General features: G+C 49.7%; 1 protein-coding gene across 2 annotated transcripts in view; it reads left to right on the top strand.

The window, feature by feature from the left end:
* The window catches only part of LOC105278836 (mothers against decapentaplegic homolog 6), a 56417-nt gene that overhangs the window by 27039 nt on the left and 7566 nt on the right, over positions 1–21812 (top strand). For both annotated transcript variants that reach the window (XM_011338230.3, XM_026974123.1), the window contains 2 exons: positions 2327–2413; positions 21577–21777. In XM_011338230.3, coding sequence (XP_011336532.2) covers positions 2327–2413; positions 21577–21777 — 288 coding nt within the window. The remainder of the gene's footprint in view (positions 1–2326; positions 2414–21576; positions 21778–21812) is intronic.

Below are 21812 nucleotides of genomic sequence, written 5' to 3'. Positions count from 1 at the left end.
TATCAACCGAGATGAAGTGAATTAAGAAAAAGAAACCTAATGAGAAATCTGTTCGAATGATCAGGAAGTATCGGGCGATTTTCTCGTCGTCTATTTATATAACTATGCGAATAGGCTCTCATCGTCGTGGGAAACAGGACGAGGATTTGGCGAAAGGTATAGAGGGGGACCCTCCTGCATTGCCGGTTGACGCGATGTGAAGGGGGAGAGCGGGGGGATGCGGCTGGCGGATTTTTTAAATAATTCGGTCCTAAGAATAGAGACGAGTGCCTTCCAAATCCTTGAAGAAATTCCTTCGCCCTCCCCTTTCCCCCCAACTCCCTCCTCGCCTCGTGTCCTCATCATAGTGCCTTCTCTAATGTTCTTAGTTCTCGTTTGCGGGCAGGAAATGCCGCTTCTCCCGCAGGAACGAGCCTCTGGAACTCGAGAGGAATGCGACCGCCCTCTTGTCCGACTTGTTCTTCTGACGTCATCCTCTCTTTTAGTGAATGGACCCCGGCCTTCCACCGGTCAGTCTCTATCCTCGAAACGATTAGCATGCCATCGATCCTCAGGAAACTCGTCAGGCTCCTTTGTACGATAATCGGCCGCTATTCACATTGCGATATTTAAGAAGATATTAACTCGCAAACACCGGCTGTCTCCGTTTCCGTGGTGTTACGTGTTCGCCAAGCTAACTTATTATTCCATTCTTTGTTAACGTTTCTTTGCGCGATGACGGCGAAGCTCGACTCCTTGCCACAAAGTAAATTAGATTATTGTTTTAAAAGTCTTTCTATTAGCATTTATTTATTCGCGTGATGTCGAAGAAGTTCAAATCTCTTCCCGGATAAATTGAATTATTTAATTTCTTTATTGGCGTTATTTTTTGTACAGGATGAAACAAGTGCTTATGTAAAATTTTAAAAAATTAGAAGTCGCATATAGATGTCGAATGAAGGGACGAACGGGTACGAGGCATAGAAAAAGAAATGGATTTCAAAGGACACTAAAATCGGACGATCGTGGGCCGAGGAAAAGGGAATAGATTAGCATTGTTCTGCAGCGAACTAGCAGCCGACCGTTTCACTTGTTACACGACATCTTTGCTATGTCGGAGGCGTGCGCGAATAAATTATCCGTCCCGGGCGAATAATTATTTTGGACGATTCTGTCATCTCCTTTGTGCTCTCCGCCGCAAGAGGAAGAGAAAGACGTTTGAATTTCCGCAAGGAGCATGAATCACGCGGTTGGGCGATTACCCTGGCTGCTTCTGTCTCTCTTGGCCGAAATTATTGCATTTAATTATCCCCACCACACACACACACGTACGCGTGTTCGCGCTCGCGGAGCGATTGTGAATTTCTCGCAAATAGTCGCCAACTATTAGTCGCAACGCCGGGTTTTGCGCGCAAGTACTGGCAGCTGAATCAAGCAGCTGAGCGTGGATTCCTCTTCGGGAGGCAACGAAAGGCGTGGGTGTATAATTTAACAACGTTTATAGCCAATTATTTTATTATTCTACAGGATTAATTCGATGTTGTGATAATTTGGAATATTACTAATAATTAAATTAATGATTATAGAAAAAACTAACGCGAAGAAACTATTCGCACACCGCTCGATTAATCTTTCGGTTCGCCTTCGCACGAAATGAAACGCACCGTTTCGCGTCGAGGACGATAACGCGCATCCGCGCCGAGAGGAATCTGATCTACCGCGACCCCGATGGAAAACGGAGAAATCCGAGATCGGCATTACGTCAATCGTCGGCCGTGCATCGGGGTGGCGCGCGGGTGATGTACTAGTACAAAGAATTACGCAGAACCTTCTGCCTCCCGCTGTCACTTGTGTTCACCGAGACCGACAATGAGAAGAAATACTCCGTGCAACGCGCGCGTCGCGGGACTTTTCAGCGCCGTTCCGCCGCGCGAGGATCAACCTCTCTCGCCGTTCGATCCCCAGCCCCCCTTCCCCTTCCTCTCTGTGATAACGAGCGCACGTCTGCTCGGTATCGCGATGCATTACGTTGCAAAATCGCTCGTATCGCCATAATTACGAGATACACGTTCTTTCGTTTCTTTCTCTCCCTCCCTGCCCCTCTTTTTCCTCGAGTGCAACAAACATGATTACGTACGTGTTTGTGCGCGCGCGCGCGTGTAGGTATGGCTGTGTGCGTGTTTTTTGGTATCCAAAAACGAAGGGAGACGTGCGCGAGCGTGAAGGAGATTGAGTGAAGCGAAAACGGCGGGTGAATCGAGAAAAAGAGAAGCAGGGAGGTGGAGACGGTTGTGTGCGAAGCGACGCGAGAGCGCAGTTTCTCAAGGGGTTGTTCGTTTATTTTCAGATCGCGCGCCCAGCGAAGGGGATCAACGTCGTTGCAAGAACAGCACGCCCATGCCACTTCCCGGCTCGCTTACCACCAACGGAGAAGGTAACTATGTCCTCAAGGTTACGCGCACCCCATGCATGCGTGCACCGACCCCTCGTCGAGAGAGAGAGAGAAAGATATACTGGGTGTCTCACGAAAAGCGTAACGAGAATCGTGGCGGATCAGATTGAATCGAATTTTGAGAGATGAAATTTTTCTGCAAGAAATAAAATCATTCTTGCTAGATAATGTTGCATTATCATTATCATTATTATAATATTATATTAAATAACGTTTCTTATTTATAAAGAATTCGTGACGTCACAACGATCGAGCTCAAAAATAGAAGATCAAAGAATATAATTAAGCAAGATACGTGGGAACGCATCGTTAATTTTTATGAAAACTCGCTATTCGAGTCGAAATCGCGTTAGAGCTTGACAATGATGAATTTGTCGAGTAGAATTGCGGTTTCTCTGTCTCTCTCGCGTGCACGAGCCACGACACTATTCTCGAGTTCCGAATAATTATTGTTGGGCCTAACGGTTAATCCTCCGACTAATGATCGATGGTGGATCGAGCCACGCTCGATATCCACGTGGTTAACCTTGATCGACGCCGCGATCAACCTTTTCCCGCGGCGTCCTGAGGTCTCCCCGCCTCTCCGTGTGGGAAAAGTGAGGAGATCGGAATTTCTTTGAGCAGCTCTCTCGCTCCTCTAGGATTCGCCGCGCCGAATTGTGTGGGATTGGTGAAGCGATTCGACGGAACTCTGACGCGCAGATTTAAACAGATTTTAGTCCTCTTTTAATGTTATCTCTTTTTTATCCATCCTGTTTTCTTCCTAAATCTTTTTAAATATATATTTTTATACGAGACAGAAAGAAAGAGAGAGAAAGAGAGATTACATAATAATAATAGTAATTTATTATATTACGACTGATGAAATCTTCCGAAAAGCGAAGCAATGCTTCGCTGTAACCCGAAAGGATTCGAAGCGGTCGCCGAAGAAATTTTCTCAGCGTGCGCACGCGCGTTCCATGGGGCTGACGCGCGCGTAGGTTTTCACGCATGACGCACCGCACGGATCGCGGACTCGTCGTTTTTCGGGCCACTCTCGTGTTGCAGCCGCTGCCGCTGCTGCTTCTGCTTCTGCTTCGTGGAACGCCTGAAACGCTTTTGGCCCCGGCAAGAACGAGGAAAGCGAGCGAAAGAGCGCACTCTGCTCTGCTCTCTCGTCGCAGCGATGCTGCGCTCTTTCGTCTCCTCGTAAGAGGACGTTCAATAATTCACCACCATCGCGCCGTCGAACTGAGAGAATACCGGCTTCAGAATTTATTTTCGAGGTGCATGCCACAAACACGACAGATGAGAGAACAACTTTCAGAAAACGCAAGGAATTCCATGCAACAAAGAATATGTTATATAAACAACGAAGCATATATAATAACGTCGTCGTGTTTACGCGTAACTATCAAATCCATTTTCGAAGGGACGCGTTTGTCTCGATCGAATTTCGCGATTGAATTTCGATCGTGCGCCCCACCAGCGAGCGTAATCCGATTTCACCTGATCTGCTGAAGAGATCAGGGTGGTGAACAAGAGCGCGGCGTTCACGCCTGATCGATCGCGAGTTCCCACGTTGTTTCTGAAAAATAATGACCGAGCGGGTATTCGTGACGACAACAGAACGTGGTGTGTGCTGGTAACGGCATCGTCACGGCGAGTTTTCCCCTTACGCATCTCTCGCGAGGCCTTTACTTTTACCGTGCCCGTCTTTGCCAATGCAAAGGCCACTGCTCCGACGATGTCGGACATTCCCAAGCCGGTAGCGAATTGCGCCTGTGCCCGGCGCACCTCGTGCACGATTTTATAATGCAGGTTGTAAGCGAGAAACGACGTTCGCGTATCGTACAGGCGATTTCATCCAGCGACGTGGTCGAATAACGTGCAATTTGCTCCTCAGTATTCTGAAATCGAGCACACATCTCTTGTATAACAGCGGAAACTGTTAAGTCGTGTCTAATTGTAAGTAACTTGTTTGAAATTCTCTGATTTTTTAATTCTTTTTCTCTCTCTCTCTCTCTCCCTCTTTGCAATTTATATAATTTTCATATATCTTTTATGAAGGGATTTATTTAAAACATTCTCTTTTTCTATAAATTTGATTGTCTATTTATTTAAATGTCAATCTCGATTAAAGTTATATAGATTTTATATTAAGTCGTTTTATTTAAATCTTTTTTTTCCAATTTATGTTTTATATAATTTCCATTCATCTTTCATTTAACATCTGATACTGACGTTTACGTCAAGATATAACGCGTGCTTCTTGCAAGACAAGATTTTCGAGCATTTCTGGCGAGATAGAATTCCTGGAATTTGAGAGCGTCAGTCAGGCGCAGTCGCACGCAGACGCGCGTTCGAACCATCGTCGCAGCGAGCAGGCTCGTTTGCCGGAAACGAACATCGTCGTGACGCGATCGCACTTTCGTCGGCTTAGCGGGTGTCACGTATATTTGCGCGATGTTGCGCGTGACAATATAATACGCGATACGTGAGGTTTACAGCGCCGGCAAGGTACCATAAACACGCGCGTGGTTGCCTTTTTATTCAAGCCAGTTACAGATGAAATGCTGCTTCCGTAAGGGAACATAATATCTGAATTATTCGACACGGCTGTTCGACATTCAATACTTTTCACCGGTTGAACAATTATTTTGTCGCTCGAAGAGTTTAAGAATTTTTATGGGTGGTGATGCGGGGCGATAAGGGCGAACAGGCACACCACGGACCCCGTCGATCCATCAAACACGCGTCCATTGCGTCGGACGCCGCAAGCTGCAGCATTCACAGCAACCGAACGATCGCTGAAGGGCGAGAGAGGGGGAGGGGAAGGGGGAGAGGAAACCACAGGTCTCGGAAACGTGGAGTAGGATGGAAAGAGAGGGAAAGCGCGGCCGGCTCCCGGTGATGCAGGCAGGTTTGAGAATGGCACGATAGGTCGGCCGGCCGGCTTAAGGTGGGTGGCATTCGGCGCGACTGTTTGAGGGAACAGGGGGACCCCTGGCGCCAGACAGCTGCCGTGTGTCTCGACCTCGCTCGCTCACTCGCTCGCTCGTTCGTCTGCTTCGGGGTTCTCTCCTCTCTCTTTCTCTCCTCTCGCGCATCGCGCCGCTCTCTTCGTCTCGCCACGTCTCGTCGGTATTCGTATACGTAATACAGTCACGCATTGAAGGTGTATATGCATCTGACGTGCCCAACTTGGTTTCCTGTTTTATTGATTTATTTTGGCGCTCCACTCGCTCGCTCTCTCCCTCTCTCTTTCTTTTTCCTTCTCTTTCCTGCTTTCTCTCCTACCTTTCTGCAGGTCGCTTCGGTCGGCTTTGCCATGCGGGCTTTCGGTCGACGATCGATCGAAACGCACTCGTTCGTTCATCCGTCCGTCTCTCCGTCTGTCTGTCCGCCTCATATGTTCTCAAAAATATCCAACGCGGAATCGCTCGTCTCGGATAGCTCTCGGAGGAGCCTCGAGAAACGCACGGGTTTCCCGCACTTCCCGCGGCGATAAATTGTCCACCTACACGCGGGACGGCGTCTCGAGGCCGTTCTGGAGAGCCGAGATGGCTGGATCTAGCGCGCGATGTGTTACGCTCCGCGAGTATTTTACGGACCGTAGGTTCGGGGGGATTGCAACATGTTGCGTGTGGGTGCCGGGCAAAAGCGCGCGCGCGCGCGAGGAGGAGGAGAGGAGAGTAAAGGAGAGGCGCGCACGCGGTCGTCGTATCCCCGGCATCATAAAAGCAACAGGTTGCTCGTGGTCCGCTTCTTCCACTCGTCGCTGCGACGCCACCACGCCGTCACTGTCGCAGCACCCTTCTCCGCATCCCTTCTCTCAATCCAGAGATCATTGTCGGCGGCGGCGGCAGCATCCCCCTCGGTTCTCTCGACTCGCGATAACCGAGGCAAATGGACGGACCTGTTCCATTCATTCGGATTCCCGGGACCGCTCTCTGAATTGGGATCCCGCCGAGTCTTCTTTGCTCGGCGATAATAGTACCGTCTGCCAGAGTTCATTCTTTTTCTCGTGAATGCCGAGAGAAATCCGTTTTGGCATGATTCACCCGCAGGATGAAGTAACACGTCCAATTTTATCTCTTCTGATAAACGAGACTAGATTTTTTACTTTACTCCTAAATAGCAAACGGAAGTAGCCATGTTTTTCCCGAAGTGGTGAATGAGTTCTTGTTTGGTCCCAAACTACTATAAAGAACAGTTATATTGCACAATATAATATATATAATATATTAATATAATGATAATATGTTCGGTTTGATCTCAAATGGCAAGTGGGATTTATTGCGTTTCTGGTTTGGAAACTTTTGACAAAGTTAGTCGTTGTGGAAATTTGTTCCGGTATAAGTTTCGCTTCCACTTTCGCGACAGTTACATCTTCTTCCTGCGGGTGACCCCTCTGCGAGAGGGTCAAGGCCAGTAGTCTGCTGGAGACATCGGATCGAAGTCCTTAAAGGGGAGAGATTTCTCTCGGCTTGCCAGGAAGAGGAATGAATGCGGCTGGTGATTTTCTGGCGAGATATATAATTCGCGCAGGATTAATGGATCTTCTCTTCCTCAGAGAAGTTTGAATGAGAATCCGAACCTCTGCGATAACTCCGATAAGTGGCGAACATACGCGATAAACCGCTGATAATAATCTCTTTACGAGATCTACACCGTGACGCGCGCGGTAATAATTTTTAATCAACCTTCAGCTTTAACAGTTAACGGTTCGTTAAGCGGGAAAATGAGCGCAAAGGTTAAAGCGCTTCGATTAGCGAACTCGACCGTGCTCGACCGTGAGAGATCTATTATTTCTCGATTTTTGCAGTCATCGCGATTTGTTTGACTCATCGGTTCCACATGGCTCATTACTTGTCGACAATCGTACATCTCAAACTCTCTCGCTCTATCGAACACCGTTTTCTCTCTTTCTTATCCTCATTACGCATCGAACAATTAAGTATTTTAAAAATCACAATTATAAATATAAAATATAAAATTTATCTTTCTTTTCATGCATCGATCAGTTAGCGTTTACCTCGTCTTATTCAGCGATTTAAATCCGAGATAGTCGTAAAATCATCCTTGCACGAAAACGATAATACAATAATTTCGAACAAAACGTCCGCACGTGCCGCGGCTGGAGGATCAAAGGGTGATTTTGATCCCGTCGTGTGTCGCGAATGAAGTCGCGAGCGAAGGATTGCACACGAGCCCCGGCCATCAATGGTGATGCGCTAAGCGACACGCACACGCGCGCACGAGCGGGGCAGGGAACCGGCATGAAATCGAATTGGATCAGGCCACTTGAGAGGGAATGAAATCGCGGCGCGAAATAAGCCTCTTAATAAAATGACGGATTGATTGCCGCTCGCCGTCGTCGTCGCCGACATCGTCCTCCTCGTAGTCGAGTGCGAAGAGAAAGAGAGAGAGAGAGAGAGGGCGAAAGTGAGAAAAAGTCGCGAATATCGCGAGTCGCAAAGCAGTCTGAGCTCTCTCTCTTTCTCTCTCTCTCTCCCTCCCTCCACTCGTGAGATCCGTTTGGGTCGACGGCCTCGATCTTTCGATCAAACGAAAATAGATCCAGAAGTGCTCCTCGTTAACTCGCATATCCGAGTCCCATCGTTACGTTCTTCTCGGCGTCGCGTGGAAACGCGGGCGCGCGGATCGCTTCTGCGCGTTCCAAACGATCGATCACTCGAAGACGGATTTCCCTCCTCGATCATTCTAATCTAACGTATAGCAGTAGCTTAGAGCCACACATGTAATACGTTACATGATTATGAATCAGTTGTGCAATTCTGAATACGATATATACCATTGCACGGATTATGAAATTCAGTAATGTGTCATAATATATCGCGCGACCGCGGGCGCGCGCGCCATAAAAAAATTTTCTTTCCCTGCCACCACCAATTGGACGAGAAAGAGGAAAGGCAAGTACGCTGCTGCGTAGTAACTACGGCCCTGATTCGGGACCATCGCTGCCTCCCCCTCGCCTTCCCCTCCAACCCCGTCGTACCGCGGCGCTCCCCGAAGCCGCTCTTCGCGAGCTCACGAGCCGACACGGACGTGATCGCGATGCTCGTCGATAACACTATTGACCTATATAATTACGCCGAGAGTATCTTCGAGGAACAATTTGCATGCCCCGAGTTAGCGTGCAACGACGGGAAAACGGAGAGGCAAGCGGAGGATCCGCTTGCAGGGCGAGAAGGAGAACCTCGGTTCGCCGCAACGATGAGAGGACCCGCGCGTTCCGCCCGCCGCTGCCATCGAGACGCATTTCGCGCGTCTTGCGTACGCGTACGCGCTCGCGGCTGCACGCGCGAGTGCATAAATACCCGCGGCATATAAATTATAATACGAGAGCCGCTCGCGGTTTATGGGCATCCAGCGCTATCGCGTCGCGTCGAGATAATTGGCCCGCTCATTGTCCGCGCGCGATCGTTACTTTGTCGTCGTTAAATTAATAATTAAATTATACAGCGCGCCACGGAGAGAGAACGAAATAAATGTTGTTCCCCGGGAGCAGAGAAAGAGAAAGAGACAGAAGCCCAGTGGGAGACGGCGGGGAAGGGAGGGAGAGGTACGCGTACGAGGCCATCTGTCAAAGTTCGCGTGCTCTTCCGAGAAGTCCGCTCTCACGCCTCCTCTGCTATCGGGCCGCGCGGGGCCAAGTGTTTCAATCAGCAGCCTCCGATATTGCGAGGAGCAATCGCGCGAAATCGCATTGGTCGCGAGCGCCGCTACCGCCGCCACGATCGCTTGCGTCACCGACGAAGAGCGCCCGGAAAAACGCGTCTCTCGCAATTTCGCATAACGAAAACAGCAAGCATGCGTTTCTCGCGGACGCGATGATCGATGACACACGACAGACATGGTATCGACGTGACAAATCACGCGTAATGAGTTGTCCTGCTTACTCGAAAATAAATTCACGAAATTAAATAAATTTCGTAGTAAAAACAAATAATAAGAAACGAGAGACTTGACGGCCGAACTCCCCGAAGAAGATCCGCTCGACGGTTCTCCCTCGGACTGCTTAGCGTCCCACGCGTACGAGGGGCAACGTCGCTGCACGTTTGAGCTCGGGACGAGGCAGGCAGGCAGGCAGGCAGGCGGACGGACGGACGGACGGACAGACATTGCGTATCGTGTTTGCGCTCCGCTGGTGCGTGCTGGTGGTGGGCAAGCAACGCGAAGAGATAGAGAGAGCGAGTATACATAGGAGCATTTGCCGAGACCGAGACGCGACGGGGGAGAGAAAATAGAGAGCAGAGCGGCGTTCGCGAGAGAACCGAACGAGGGAGAGAGAGAGAGAGAGACCGAGAAGCAGCGGGGAGACAGACTGACTTAAGACGGGAATTAAGTCTCGCGTAACGGCAAGCAACGCACCGCTCTTGCGCTCGCTAATGATCGTCAAGCAATTTCGCTATGCGTGCCCCAGATTTTTTGCCGTAGCAATTCCAAACGCGCGCACGCGCGCGTGTTGATCGCGGGTATAGCTCTCGGCTCACCGAGGAGGAGACGCGCTCTCAAATCTCGTTGCACCCGGTGGTATCGATCTTTTTCGTTTCGTTTTGTGAGCGTTCGTCGAAAAAGAACCGCACTCACAGCGCGGATTATCGATATCGGACGTGTCAATCGATAGAAAGGCGCTCGCTCGCTCGCGTAAGAGAGACAGTCGCCGCTGCTACCGTCGCCATAAGTTACGCCTCGTCGGACCGTTCGAGTGTCCGGAAGGATCGGAGGATCGCGGGTCTCACGATTCCATTCTTTAAATATCGAAAGAAAATGATACGCAGTCACGCCATATACGCAAAAAATAGTTAGGCACGTTAGATTGTTATCGCGGTGTTAATTCACGCGCCTCGCTCGGAGGGACGAACATCCCTCCGTGCTTCTCGCCGTTTGCCACGAACGCTTCGCCGGCAGAATCGAAAATCAAGGCAGACGCTGACGAACACGAGCGTCATGCTGCATTCGGCATGACCAGAACGACAACGCGACGATCGCGAACAAACCCCCTTTCTGTCCGTTGATCGAAGCGATACGCGCGATTACGACGCGCATACTGTGCGTCGTCACGCGATACGCGTGTCGCACGCGAATACGCGTGGAATGAAAAAAAATATGAAGGTCGTTCGTAGGAATTCCTGCGGTGCAATGACACTCCGCCACAGATGTCCGCCGGTCGGGATTGATAGCCAAATACCCTGCGGTGTTCATCATTCGAAATCATCGCAAAAGTCCACGCGCATCGCAATTTCGCGAGAAAATTGTTACAGATTGCGGAAATTCTATATGGAAAACGTATTAAAATTTTATGCGGATCGCAACTACAGATTGCAGATATAAATTAAATTAAATTGATCAAATTATGCAAATTACATCAAGAATACTTTTTCATTTTTAAATTAGGCTAATCATTCCGCCACGTCACGTGACGCTTTCCGAACGTCCGCAGCATTTCAAAACCGCGATATTTGAATTTGAATATGCGTGTTTAGAATGGTCATTAGGAATGAACGTAATCAAGGGTGATCAATTCGATGTGCATGCTCGATAATTATATCGGTTCGTCAATGGCGAGTTCTTCGGTAAGTTCGATGATAAAGCGAGGAACGTTAATGGCTGTCAAGCGTGCGAGAAACGTTACGCTACTCGAGATTGCGGAAGCTCCGTTAAGGAAAGCGAGACTCGCGGCAAGGGAGCTCGTTACCCGCCGAATCGATCGACGCGGCCGCTAAATCACTCGCTAAATCGCAGAAAACAGCCGCGGGACACGCGCACGCGCGCGCGCTTCTTCCGATGTGTTGTTACACGGCGCATACTTTCGCCGTCTCGAAAGTCGTTACGAGTTAAGCATTCCTTCTCCGTCGTCGAATGGGTCGCGCGCCGACGTCGCGGTGATTTATCTGCGAGGCTACGTCGCGCATTATCTCCGCTTTTTCCGGAACGGAAAATCGACGATACCGAAACTTCAGATACGAAGAGCGAGCGCTATCGTCCGTCTTCTCAGCGATTCCCAGATCGATAAATCAAGGACTCTCCTGATTCCCGTTTCCGGCAAGGAAAGAGAAAAAGATCGGAAAAGAAAAAGGGGAAACGCAGTTAATCCGTCGATGATAAACACGGTTACGCAAGGAATACAATTAAATGGTATATTTATTATATTAAAAAATTAATATTATATAAAAAAAGATTACATGATTAAAAAATATATTTCGCGTCGTTTACTGGAATTTTTTAACTGGCTCATCCGGAGCACGCGTGTCCTCGAATTGATTGAATTTTTTCAAACTCATTTATGCCAAAGGCTTTTAGCGGATTCTCGTGATATCGCAATTCACCGTCAAACTTCGCCGCACATTTTACGCGAACTCGAGATCAACGGTCGTTAGGCTTCAAAGTTCCTTCTCGGTTCTCGCGAGCGCGATTTCTCGACTTCCTCGTGCTGCCGACGCCACTGCGCGCCGGAGCACTCTCGCGAATTATCGAACACAATTTCGATGTCCACATCTCGAACGGGTGTGCGAGAGCGAGAGATAAGGAAGGGGGCGGCAGAGGGAGGGCACGGGAGAACGAAAAAGAAAGAGGAGAGATCGGCGGGGCCCGCGCCGCGGGTGTGACGTTCGACGAACCTGCGAAAAAAAAGATGTAGCCTCGTGTTACGTGCATATCGTGTGCACATGCAAACACGAGCATATACACACACGCGCCACGCCGCATACGAGCCTCACGCATTCCATTGTGCGTGCACGCGGCCCTGTTTGTATAGGGTCAAAGAATTGGTCAAGGAGGGGAGAGGGGCGATGGTAGGAAAGCCAGAGAGAGAGAAAGAGAGAGGAGAGGAACGCTGTCCGCGGTACGGACGCGCGGGGGGAGATGGAAAGGACAAGGCAGCACGAGAAGGACAGGAAAGTGCGCTTTGAGGGAAGACAGACAGAGAGAAAGAGAGAGAGAGAGGGTGCGTATTTACCGACGAGGAGAGCAAGCAAGGAGCGAGCGAGCAGACATGACGAGTCGAGCGGGACAAAGATAGACGTGAAAAAGAAGGCCGGAGACGCGTGCGGTGAAAAGAGATCGGTCGGTAGAAGAGGAAGAAAGAGGGAGAGAGAGAGGGAGGAGGGAGGCGATAGAGACGGAGAGACGGGAGGCCGTCGAGTGGAGGATGGTGCGCGAGAAGGACGGTGGAAGAGAGCGGGTTTAGGCGGCGCCTGGTATGTGGCGCCTTCACTGGCGTCGGGCCATCTTTTATTCTGCCATTACGAAGCATCAACACGTATCCCCCGTATATGTACGTACGCGTTTACGTGCGCGCCTGCCTGCACACGTAAATCTATATTAACGTCGCTCGACGATCGTGTGCGTATTTCTCTCTTTACGTACGCATTGTTTGCGGACAATGACGAGAAGCCGCGCGATGATAATGATGACGATAGACTTCCGCTGCTGCCCGGTCTTTTTTAGGATTGCCGGGGACCTTGCGGCTCTATCTTCCATCTTATTCCGTCTCTCTTGCTTTCTTTTTCATTTCTTCGTCTTTTAGGGGGTCCCTGAACACACACACACACACACACACACACGTTCCGCGTTTATGGATATGCTCTTGAAGAGAGCAAACGAGGGCTGGACTTCGAGAGAACCGTTGACGATGACGATCTCAGAATCCGCTCGCGGGTTCCTCTTCCCTTTTTTTTTACGATCGTCGCCGCTGCCGAATTCCGCGCTAGTTTGTGTACTCCTTCCCACGTCCCGATTCGTTTACGAGCGAGCATTTTTATGCGTCTCGCGAGTATCCCGTAGCCCCCCCTCGGCCATAAGTGCACCCGTTCACCGGCAACGAATATTTTCTTTCTTTCCTCATTTCTTTCTCTCCTTTTTGCTTTAACTGCGTCTATCAACTGGTACGTTTTTCCAGTGTTATTTAATCCTAATTGACATAATTTATCGATCTTTTTATAGGCCTGTATAAAAAGCGATCGCTATCAATATTTACATTGCAAATATCGTGATTACGACAAACGCGAGTGAGCTTCGGCCATAATTAATTAATATTGATCCTCTGCGAAACGTTTGCTGAAGTCTGCGCGATGTGTAACGGCATCGAGGAAGGCGGGAGGGTGCCGTGCAGTGCCGATAAGGGCCAACGAAAATATAAGCGGCGTGCCAAGTGTCTTTTTAATTGAACATTGCTGCGCCTTGTCGCCGCGCGCTTAATAGTGAAGAGTGAGAGAGAGAGAGGAATCTTTTTTTAGACCCTCTTGCCGCAGCCCCCGACCCTCCCTCCCTCCCGGGGAGGATCCGAAATAAATCGAACGATTTTATTACGATACTATTCGCGGCGCGCCCGCCTACTTATTTCACAATGTCCGATGCCCCGATATATGCGCGTACATGCACATTTCTCTCTCTCTCTCTCTCGTTGTTTTACTGTCTCTCCCCGTTCCGTTTTATTCAGATTCCGTACGTGTGCAACACGCGCCACCGCATTCCCCGCGGTGCTGCCAAGCAGGCGCCAATAATATTCTCGCAGTACCGTTCTCCAATAATACGACACGCACTTAAGCAAACACCCGATGACCTACGCCTTCGTGGCCGCGCATGTGCGCACACGCGCGTAATATGAGTGTACGCGCCGTGCGCTCTCGCCTTCTCGATGACTGATTCGCGGATCGACTTGAGATCGGTTGCTGTCAGAGGCGGAAATGTCCGATTTCAACTGACGAGGAGTCTCACAGGAGGATTCAATGAGGTTGAAGGAGGATAAAAAACGACACCCTCCCCCTCGTGCCCCCATGTGCTATGCACCTGTTCACACGTCCGTCCGTGCGTGCCCCCTATCTCCGTGTAATTTTGCGCGACTCGCGTGGGCGTTCTCTCCGGGAGAGAATTCCACGCGAATCTCGGACGGCGCGAGCTTCGTCCGCGCTTGATCGTCGCGACGCGACGACACTCCGACATTGCGATCAAAGTCTTCAATAAACGCACATCGGCGATGTGCTCGACAAATTTATTTTTAGACCGTGCCGTTCATTAAACAATCCGCGTATCGACATGTCGCATCTGTTTATCGCGCGTATTTATATGTAAGCTGAAGAATTACTCGGGAAAAATATGTACCGAATCGTTATTTCTTTTTTTATACATGCATACGCGATTGACGTGGTGTTCTCGCGCGCGCGCATCAATCGAAGAAACCACTGGGCGATATTTTTTCTCGGTATGCGCGGCGCGCGCGATATTATTCCGCCGATATTTATGCCACCCGTGTCAAGTTTGCGTGCAACGAGTGGAACTCGACGACGACGAGAGCGACGGCGATGACGACGATGAATGCATTCCGAATCGGACGGGGCGGCGCGCGACGCGGACGGTTTATGGTTTTCTTGTCGCTTCTCGCGTCATTTTTTTCGGACACTCATTCGGAAATCGACTCCGCGGCCGTTATCGCGGACAGCAAGTCTCCCCGGCGTGAAAGTCAAGACGATGCATCCCGTCGCCGTCGCCGTCGCCGTCACCGGCGCCGTTCGACGGTCCTTTCTCGCTCCTCGTTTAAAAGGCGTCCGTCCTCGACTTGGCGACTCACTGACGCGGTCATCCGTCGCCTCTCTGACGCGCGTGGCCCCCCTCCCCTCCCCCCGCTGTCGTTGCCGGCCTGTCGCCGATACCGTCGCGTCGCCTCGATTGAGAGAGAGAGCTTTTTCGCTTCGCCGTGTATACCTGTGTCCTTATGTGAGTTTTTTTATCGATTTCGTCTGGATGGTTCGATCGCGCGCGTCGTCCGCACAGACGTCCGCGAGACGGTGCCAGGGGCGGTAATCTGGAGGAGGAGAGTGGCGACATTCGCTTTTAGAACTCTTGCTTCTATTTATATCAATTTTATTCGAATTTATTTCGACGTGTGGAAATTAATAATAATTATATAATTATTAAATCTGTGAACTCGACAAAAGAAAATTAATATTATCGATATCAAAATAATCGCCGCCAAACGGTTCTCGGAACGAGCTACGTGATACTCGCTGTTCCTAATCTCAAAGTAGAACGCGCAATGGCTTTTCCGCAAAATTCAGGGAAAACTATCGCACTTCTCTCACGGCGCGATACAGCGATCGCGATCGCCCTCGCAAGGCCGCGCGATAAATCACGATGAATGGCATCGCGTCGCTCTTGCGGGGCTCGTGCACTTCGCACAATCCACCATATCTCAACGTGATTACGCTCCGGCGATTAATTCCGAGACGTTTTGATTCTAACGAATCGAGCTTTCGAGCACGTAGAAAATAGGATAGCGAGGTCCACGCGAACTCAAGGATCAGCATCGAGTTTTCGATCTCTAAATGAAAAATCTACACGAGACTATAGTTGAGAAATTATGCGGGCGATTGGTCCAAAAATTGACACAGGCGCCTTTCTGATAAGGAAGGGGGAACTTCTGGCGCTCTCCAGTGAGATAAAATTTACAAACAAGCAAACGATAACGGTCGAAAGTAGATAATTGGGTTTTTCAGTATATCGGTAGTCATCCCCTTCGCTGGGATTTTCCCGTTAATCGTAAGCGGCGATTAAACATGGGCGAGATTACAGGACTTGGAAAGCTAGTTTGGAAGTTTCGACTTGGGAGGCGCCGATGTTTTCTTTTCGAAACACTAAAATGCCAACAGAGTGGCGCCATGGCACGCCTGCGGCACGTCGCGCGTATCTTATCGCGGGTAAACATCACTCGGCTAAACTCGTAGTTCCTATCACTCGTCTTGCCTATCGAAACGCGCGCACACACACACACACACACACACGCAAACGTAAGTGGCGCGCGATTCGCATGCATCTAGCGGGCGTATCTCGGGAGTATCGTGGTGTGCGCTCGCAACGGAGGTGAGGAATTTGGCAAGTACGTTCCTGGTAGTGGAGAATCGTGGGGTACATTCACGATTCGGCTGGAGCGTTCGGTCGTTGCGCTCTCGCAACGATTGGTACACGCGGCGACACGTGTTGGTTGGATATTATGTATCCCACCCGGCACGCGCACACGTATACAGCCGTGTACGGGCACGTTTCTCTCGCGAGACACGATCGCAATGGAGCCGTTATCGGCAGCCGCTGCGGACGCGAAAGGCCGGCTTTCCTACGAGCTACGCGACAGAAAGAGAGAGAGAGAGAACGCGTGTCGTTAGGTATGCAACGCGCTGCACCTATACGGTGCAAGCGCGCGCTCGTAGAAAGGCCGTTTGAAGGACAAGGGTCACCGTCTCTCTCCGAGCGCCGATATATATATGCGCCTTTGCCTACCTTTTACTACCTTTACCGTATGTACGTATGTATGTATGTATACGGACGGACGGACGGAACTGCCGTCGACCCCGCGGGTCGTGCGCGGGGCGTGCGAGAACGAGAGCGAATCGCGCAACTTTTTCGCTCTTTTTCAAATGCACGAACGGATAATAATGGATGTGGATCGTGGAGTTGATTCTCGGCGGAATCGAGGGAAGTTCGCCAAAAGTTCGAAAGGACCATACAAACGATTAGTAAAAAGAATATGAAAATTAAGAAAAATTGTATTTATTATTAAGGAGAGGAAATATTGTGGGCAAATCAATAATTGCGTTAAATTCCTCAAAAGTTAAGTTTTAGGTCGAGGGTTGCAATGACGATATTGCTCCTTTTTTCTTGATTGCCATCTGCATCCCCCCTTCATTTTTCGTACGCCTCTTTCTTCCTTTTCATTTATTTTATATTATTTTCTTCGTTTTTCAAGATACGAATTAATTCGAATAACATTCGAATATTAATTTAAGATTATTTTACCCCGCGATAATGTTTCACGTCGTATCGCTGATTACTACTTCATTGGTGTACGTTATCACTTCACGCACGGAATCGTTAACGTGCCGCGTGTACGGATACGGACGTTCGTAACGCGGAACAGTTCTTAAAGCGTAGCAATGTGTGCATATGCATGTATCAACGTGCATGTATAAGTGCACCTACTACATTACGCAGTTACTTGGCTCGGCCACGCCAAGGTTGGGAACCTTATCTCAGCCTCAGGGTGTTTGACCCAACCGGGAAAACGCATTGGCACTCGGTGGCTCTGCGTCGCGTCGCCACGGTTGTTCGTACCCGACGAGACCGATCCGACGTTTAAAGGACCGTTCACAATCGGCCTCGCTTTATCGGCCGCAGCGGCGTAAAACGCGAGGCGGATTTGCCACTCGCCACCTCGCGACGATGTAGAATCGATGTTAAATCGATACTTGGCGCGAACATAAGTCGCGCTGGAATAATTTATAAACGTAAAATATCGAACCGATCAAAACAACTCTCCTTCTTCCCCTTTCGCTCTTTTTTTCTCCCTCCGATCGTTCTGTGCGAGAACGTATTCACGACGGAGCGGAGTCGGAAGGCCGCCGGCGTTATTCTTTGCGGATCAGCCGACCCGGCCCGTGGCGCTTCGATAAGTAATTGCATCCAATTTCTCGGGAATTCGCTTTTGGGTTTACGTGTGGTAACGACGATATCGTATTTCTCTCCCTCCCCCTTGCTCCCCTTACTTGTTTCCGCGCGTCTCTCTCTCTCTCGCTTTCTCTCTCTTCTTGTACGTCGAAATTTATTATCCTCCATTATTCACCCTGCGCGCCGCAATAATTTACAGAGCGGGGGTTTCCTCCCGTCATTTTCGCGAGCACACTCGTATTTTTTCCAGCGCTCGAATTATCCCCTCACGTGCATGTGCATCGTATGCATGTGCAACATCGCGCCGATTCTCGATGCCGGACACGTGCGACCATCTGCGAGAGCCTCATTATCGTGGCATGAAACGATACGTTTCGGGGGCAGTTAATGAATCTCGTCAAAATGGGAGCTCTTCGCGCATCCCCGATGAGGCGCTCTCAACGCGAGCGATTTACCTGATCGCTTGGTCGATCAGTCAATCTTGGAGCGGGCGATCAGCTGGCTCTTAGCGATCTTTCATCAATGATCGGACGTCACGTGATCTTCCCTGATCATTCCTTTCGCGTTGCTGCTCTCGCACGTTTTCTCATCTTGCTTTATCCGGATTTCAACCTGAAATTATGAGTGACGATGCGGCGGCGGCGGCAGTAGCAACGATGCGCGATGATATCGCATTCCAAACGCGCGACTCCACAGACATTTCAGTCGGCGCTGTGTCGCGTGTCTCGGAACGAGGGAGAAAGAGAGAAACTGCGCGTTATTTTTCTCCCATCCATGTTTACACATCGCTCCCGTGCAAACACCTTGCCGATATCGCCCCCCGCACCGTCGGCGATCGGTATGCGACTCGAGAAGGTCGACACTCGAGATCTCGCGTACGATGCGGACGATAAATACCTAGTGCGTCGTCGATTCCGCGTCCGCCGTTATACTGAAGCCAGATCATGTCTGTCCATATACATATATAGAAAATGAATTTTGCAAATCGCGCGTGTATGTCTGTTGTGTGTGTGTATGCAGAGCGAGGATTAAATTATCGTTTTGTCACATGCACACCCGATAGAATCAGAAATTTATGTTATAAAATAACTTATAATAATTATAAAATACTTGACGTTATAATTTATATGATAAAAAATAATCAGCTTCTTTATATTATTAAATTAAATTAAAAGGCTGGAATTCTACATTCATTTTACATTACGAAATTAAAAAGCTGTCTGAATTCTAATCAGATGAGACAGGCCGTGTTACATTTTTATACCAAGGAGGCACGTTGGCGTCGCATATGTATTATCAATTATTAATTATCATAATTAAGCGTTTCGGTGTAAAAAGTATTTGACGGAAAATTTGCATTTCGACAGACTTAGCATTGTACACGAGCGATAGAGTCATAATAATTAGAATGCGTTGCGCAAAGGACAAATTGCTCGAGTCATCTCGCAGTCATCCGCCGATTCGCGGAGCGGTTTGTTTCAAGTCGGGCCGAAATCCTCGGGAATGCGAGAGCAAGTGATGAACATAAAAGAGACCGCGCGGACACGCGTCTCTAGAAGAAGCAGACGTTAGAAATGATGATGTACGTCTCTCGCGTGTCTCCCTCCCCCCTTCTCCCTCCCTCTTTCTCTCTCTTTCTCGGTGCCGAGGAAACGGGGACGGCCGCGGCAAGCTGCAGTCAATTCCGTAATTGCCCCTTTATCGCGATCTTCAGAGAACCGACAGAATTGCTTTATTACGGGGGCTTTCGGTCTGCTTCCAATTTTCCGAGCACATGCGCGTGGAGCGCACGGCGCGCGTGCGCACATTCGTTGCCCCACATTTTACTGACTGCGCTTATTGTGCGTAACTCGCGATGCTGCGCAACCAGAATGTCTCGCAGCCAGAATGTGCACCTCGTCCACGTACGTACCGTACGTACCCGCGCGATGATCTCTCGCGATCTTCCTCCGCGTGCGTTTCCTCCTCCTCCGGCGGAGGAGGCGTCGTATTATCGCGAGTGAGGAGTAATATATGCGCGTTATTATCCACTTCGCCGTCTGGAAATCGGATAATTTCCCAAGTCGCTGCCGTAATTTTACGCTCGTACAATTTTGTCTTGAAATTTTCTCAATTTTCTTTAATTTCCCTTGCACAATTTTTTTTTCCTTCGCATCGCTCGATATCGAATCGAACGATATCCTCTCTCATTAGCGTCTGTCTCGACTGCTGGTAGCTCCGACAGACAGACACGTATATATTACTTACATGTCCAGCTCGCTGGTTGATTTCACACGCTTCTCGGGCCCAAGCAGCTGCTGGACAAAGACGATACAGACGATCACGTGATAGACATGAAAATTCGACGACGTCGATGACGACGGCGGTGGCGACGGCGGGCGACGCGACAGGCGTCCTTGCTCCAACCACTCTCGCGCTACTACCGATGACGTAATCGTCGCGATACCCCGCAATCTTGGCGCCGCGGTAAACTCGTAATATCTATTTTTATCTGCGGTGGAAGCAAGGGGCCCCCCCGCCTTCTCCCCGCCCGCGCTCCATCCCTCTCTCTCTCTCTCCTTCTCTCTCTGTCTATCTTGCATGCATGTGTGTGTATGTGAGATCGCTGTTCTACGAGACTCACACACCCGCCACGCACGTATCAAGCTGCGTGGAGAGCCGCCAAAGCCGAGCCAAGCCCCGATGTCCGCCAGGGGCCTCGAAATCGAATGACGTTCATGGCGGTCGCGATAAGGACGTTCTCTCGGCGGTCGCAGGCTGCGCGCTCTTCGTCGTGAACAGCGAGAGCGTACGACGAAATTTCTGCCTGCGGCCCGACGTCCCGGCGAGCGGAGGAGACACATCCCTGCCGCCCGATCAGAACGAAGACCGGTTATCAAGCGGGTTACCGATCACCGGCAAGAGAGCAACACCGAGGCGTCCTCGATTGTGCACTTGGACGGCGAGAAATTCGCTCGTTCGTGGGAAGGCGATTATCGCGATATTAAAGCTAAATGTTGTAAATAAAGGAACTGCGAGGTAGCAAAGGGTGCAAAATCCTAGGAATCGATTTATTATGTTGAAATATTTTAAATCTTATTAATTTAATAATGTCTAATTATTAATTTTATATTACTTGGGATAAAGTCGTTCGCCGATACTGCAAAACGAGCGGCTATACAATGAGACATCGATTTCCCGTTATCGAAATATTGATAGTTGCCCATTGTCCGAGCTCCGAAGTGCGTGAAATCATGCCAGTTGTTGCTAATAAAGCATTAGCGCCATCCTCGGGGAAAAGCTAGGCCTGTCCCCAGCGATCAATCCTTTTTGTGACATCACCGGTCACCTGCGGTTGCTTCATCCTGCATAAATCTCTTTACCGAGAAGAAGGGTCGTGTCATCGACAAAAGATCTCGTTGCGAAGGGGCGTCTTATCGACTTCCGCCACACAGAAATGAGAGTTTTCTGAAAATCTGATGACTAGAATTTTTCTTTGGAAGCTCTCTTCTCTGGCGGAAGTAGCTCATTTCGATAAAAACAGACCTAAAGCGCGTGCTGAAGCACGATGAATGCTGCAGAGACGCGAGTTTGAGAGATTGCAAATAAAAGACTCAAAAATTTAATATAAATGTAAAATAATTATTTGCGAACGGGCGATCCGTCGTCGAATCAACCAGTCGCGACTGTTTTCACTGATGAACGCTCCTTTCTTTTTTTCGCAGGTGAGACGGGACAGAGGGAATGGTGTACGTTGGCGTACTGGGAACTCGGCGGCCGAGTGGGTCGTCTGTATCCCGTGGAGCCGTCGACGGTGAACGTCTTCGATTCCCTCCACGACGGCGACGGCCTCTGCCTGGCGACGCTGGCCGAAAACCATAACGCACCGCCCGCGGTCCAGCGTACGCGCAGCAAAATCGGTCTCGGTGAGTAAAAACGTGCCTAATTGAGAGATCGAACT

This window comes from Ooceraea biroi, chromosome 12 (genome assembly GCF_003672135.1).
Source record: "Ooceraea biroi isolate clonal line C1 chromosome 12, Obir_v5.4, whole genome shotgun sequence".
NCBI lineage: Eukaryota > Metazoa > Arthropoda > Insecta > Hymenoptera > Formicidae > Ooceraea > Ooceraea biroi.
The sequence above is the reverse complement of the archived record's forward strand: the minus strand, read 5'-3'. Positions and strand labels throughout refer to the sequence as shown.